At 40.6% G+C, this 3,189-nt stretch overlaps 1 protein-coding gene across 1 annotated transcript; it reads left to right on the top strand.

The window, feature by feature from the left end:
- Positions 1-201: 201 nt before the first annotated feature.
- Positions 202-1,830, top strand: LOC123678665 (craniofacial development protein 2-like). The gene has a single exon (XM_045615802.1). The coding sequence runs from the start codon at positions 202-204 to the stop codon at positions 1,828-1,830; it is 1,629 nt and encodes a 542-aa protein (XP_045471758.1).
- Positions 1,831-3,189: the final 1,359 nt, after the last annotated feature.

Below are 3,189 nucleotides of genomic sequence, written 5' to 3' on the forward strand. Positions count from 1 at the left end.
TTATTTTGGAAATTGTTTTTAAATTTAACTCCGCCTGGGGTTAGTTGTTGGGTGGATTGAGTAGCCCGGCAACTGCCTCTGCCGGTCCCAAGCCCGGATAAAGGAGGAGGGTTCTTAGGTCAGGCTAGCAATCTGCCTAAGGTGAAAAACCAGAACGCTCATAGAACCGTTACTTTGCCTCGGAATAGGATGGATCTAACGATGACGACGCATGCAAGGAAAAGGATTCGAGATTGGAAGAAATTGGATATTTTGCGCTGCGGTACTTGGAACATAAAATCACTCAGCGGAAGGGAGCAGGAATTATTTGTTGAGTTGAGAGACCAAAACATTGATATATGCGCACTACAGGAAACTAAAAGAAAAGGAAATGGTCAAAAGCTATTTGGTGATTACATGTTGGTGTACAGTGGGGTAAGCTGCGAACAACGTGCGAAAGAGGGTGTGGCAGTCGCAATACACAGAAAATACAAGGACTGCCTGAAGGAATGCCAATACATTTCTTCGAGAATACTGCTTATCAGATTACATACCGAAGCACAAGAATTGTACATAATATCTACGTATGCACCCGAAGACAACAGATCAAAACAAGAGAGAGAAGAGTTTTATGACCAACTTCAAACCACGGTTGAGTCAATTCCACAATACAAGCCGATGATATTGCTTGGAGATCTCAATGCTCGCATCGGCGTCGAGACTATACCTGGGATCAAGCAGCGCTTTAACGAGAATGTATTGAACAGCAACGGAGAACTTCTTATCAGTATTTGTGCAATTAATGAACTCAGAATTAATAACACCTTCTTCGATCATAAACCGCAATACAAGTACACATTCAGCAACACTCGAGGGCAACAATCGATAATCGACTACGTAATAACCAACAGACACATACATCCTTCCCAAATATTGGACATACGAACCCTTAACTCTGCAAATATTGGTAGTGACCATAAGCTACTCTTCGGAAAAATCAGGATGAAGCTGAAACCAAATAAAAACACAAGTCCTATCAAATCAGAAGAGAAAATAAACGTAGAATCACTGTGGAACAAATCTGTAAGGGACTTATACCAAAGGCGACTGAAGTGTAAAGTAGAGAATAATCCCTTAGAAGACGGAGAAGACGTGGACAGCAGCTGGGAGAAACTGAAACGAAACATTAACGAAGCAGCCGTTGAAGCACTCGGAACAAGAAAGGTGAAGCAAAGGAACAAACAACCCAATAAAACCCCCTGGTTCTGCAAGGAAGTTAAAGAACAATGCAAGAAGAAAAAGAAAGCCTATTTAAAGTACATGTCGACCCAAGCCACAGAAGATCATCAGGAATACAAGAGAGTCAGGAATACTACCAATAACTTAGTCAGACAAATAAAAAACAGACACTGGGAAATTTTTTCGAAAAGAATGGAGAACGACTTCTATGGACTCCAGAAGCAGATATGGCGGCTGATCAGGAGCCAGAGAAGAGAAACACACGAATTGGTTGCTAGTAATCGTGTTGCGAAGGAAACTTGGGTGACTTATCTGAAAGATTTATATAAAAGGCAGCAAAGACGAAATGGTCCCTTTCACAACACTCCCCAAATCATAACAGACGACAACATAGTTATCAATAAGGAAGATGTGAAAGAAGCCTTAAAAAAACTTAGAAATAGAAAAAGTCCTGGGCTTGATGGTATTACGAATGAGCTGCTCAAATACGGAGGTGAAAGCATAACAGACCAACTGACGACTCTGATTAATAAGATTCTACACTTCCATAGAATACCTGATGAATGGAGGATCAGCAAGACAATACTCCTCTTCAAAAAAGGCGACAAATAATTACCATCCAATTATAGAGGAATCAATCTTCTCTCTACCACACTCAAACTTATAACGAAAATCCTAACGAACAAAATTAATGAACACATTTCCTTGAGAGACGAACAACAGGGGTTCCGATCGGGAAGATCATGCACCGATGCCGTGTTTGTCATTAGACAAATCACTGAAAAATCGATCGAATATAACCGGCCAGCTTTCATGTGTTTCATAGATCTAGAGAAGGCATTCGATCGCATTCAACTAGAAGATGTAATACACATAATTCACGATAAACAGATACCCTATAACATTGTAAAAACGATAGAAAATATATACAAGGCTAACAAGATCCAAGCAGAAATAAACGGCGAACTGACCGAGGAAATAGACGTAGACAATGGCATTCGTCAAGGTGACTCCCTCAGCTCTCTTCTTTTCAACATCATCATGGACGAATTGATAAAGCAGGTGGTTAAACTAAAAGGGTATAAATTTGGTGGTAAGGAAATCAGAATACTATGCTACGCCGATGACGCAGTGTTGATTGCCGAAAGCGAGGATGATCTTCAGAGATTGCTACATCAGTTTAACGTAACAGCAAAAAAATTTCATATGGTAATATCATCATCAAAAACCAAATGCATGACCACATCGAAATACCCACTCAGATGCAAACTGGAAATTGATGGACATATCGTAGAGCAGGAAATGAAGTTTAAATATCTCGGCGTAGAAATATCTGGGTGTGGGGATGTCGAGGCCGAGGTGAGAGGACAAGCCATGAGAGCAGCACGAACAGCCGCATGTCTCAGCAAAATCATTTGGAACAACAAACATATAGAAACTGAAGTAAAATCTAGGATCTATAAATCGGCGATTAGACCCATCCTCACCTACACTGCGGAAACCAGACCAGAAACATCAAGAACAGCTCAAATATTGGAAGCAACCGAGATGAGGGTGTTGCGCAAAATAACAGGTAAAACGCTCAGGGACTGCGTACGAAGCGAGAACATCAGAGGAATGTGTAAGGTTGATAACATCAATGATTGGGTTCTAAAGAGGAAGCAAGAATGGAACGAACATATCAACCGTATGGCCGAGGACAGACTAGTGAAGATATCTAGGGACAAGTCACCGATTGGATGCAGAAGCGTCGGAAGGCCCCGCAAACGTTGGAGTGACAATCTCCCACTTGAATAGGCACAAGGCGAAGGAACGAAGAAGAACAAGCAAATTGCTTATTTATGAGAAGAAAGAAGAAGAAGAAGTTTTTAAATTTTTCGAAAATATGTATGGAACTTCAATATTCTGTTGGGATTCTTCAAATCTTCGATGATTTTCATTTCATGTTATCAAATATTATAATAACAACAG

This window comes from Harmonia axyridis, chromosome 4, assembly GCF_914767665.1.
Source record: "Harmonia axyridis chromosome 4, icHarAxyr1.1, whole genome shotgun sequence".
NCBI classification, from domain to species: domain Eukaryota; kingdom Metazoa; phylum Arthropoda; class Insecta; order Coleoptera; family Coccinellidae; genus Harmonia; species Harmonia axyridis.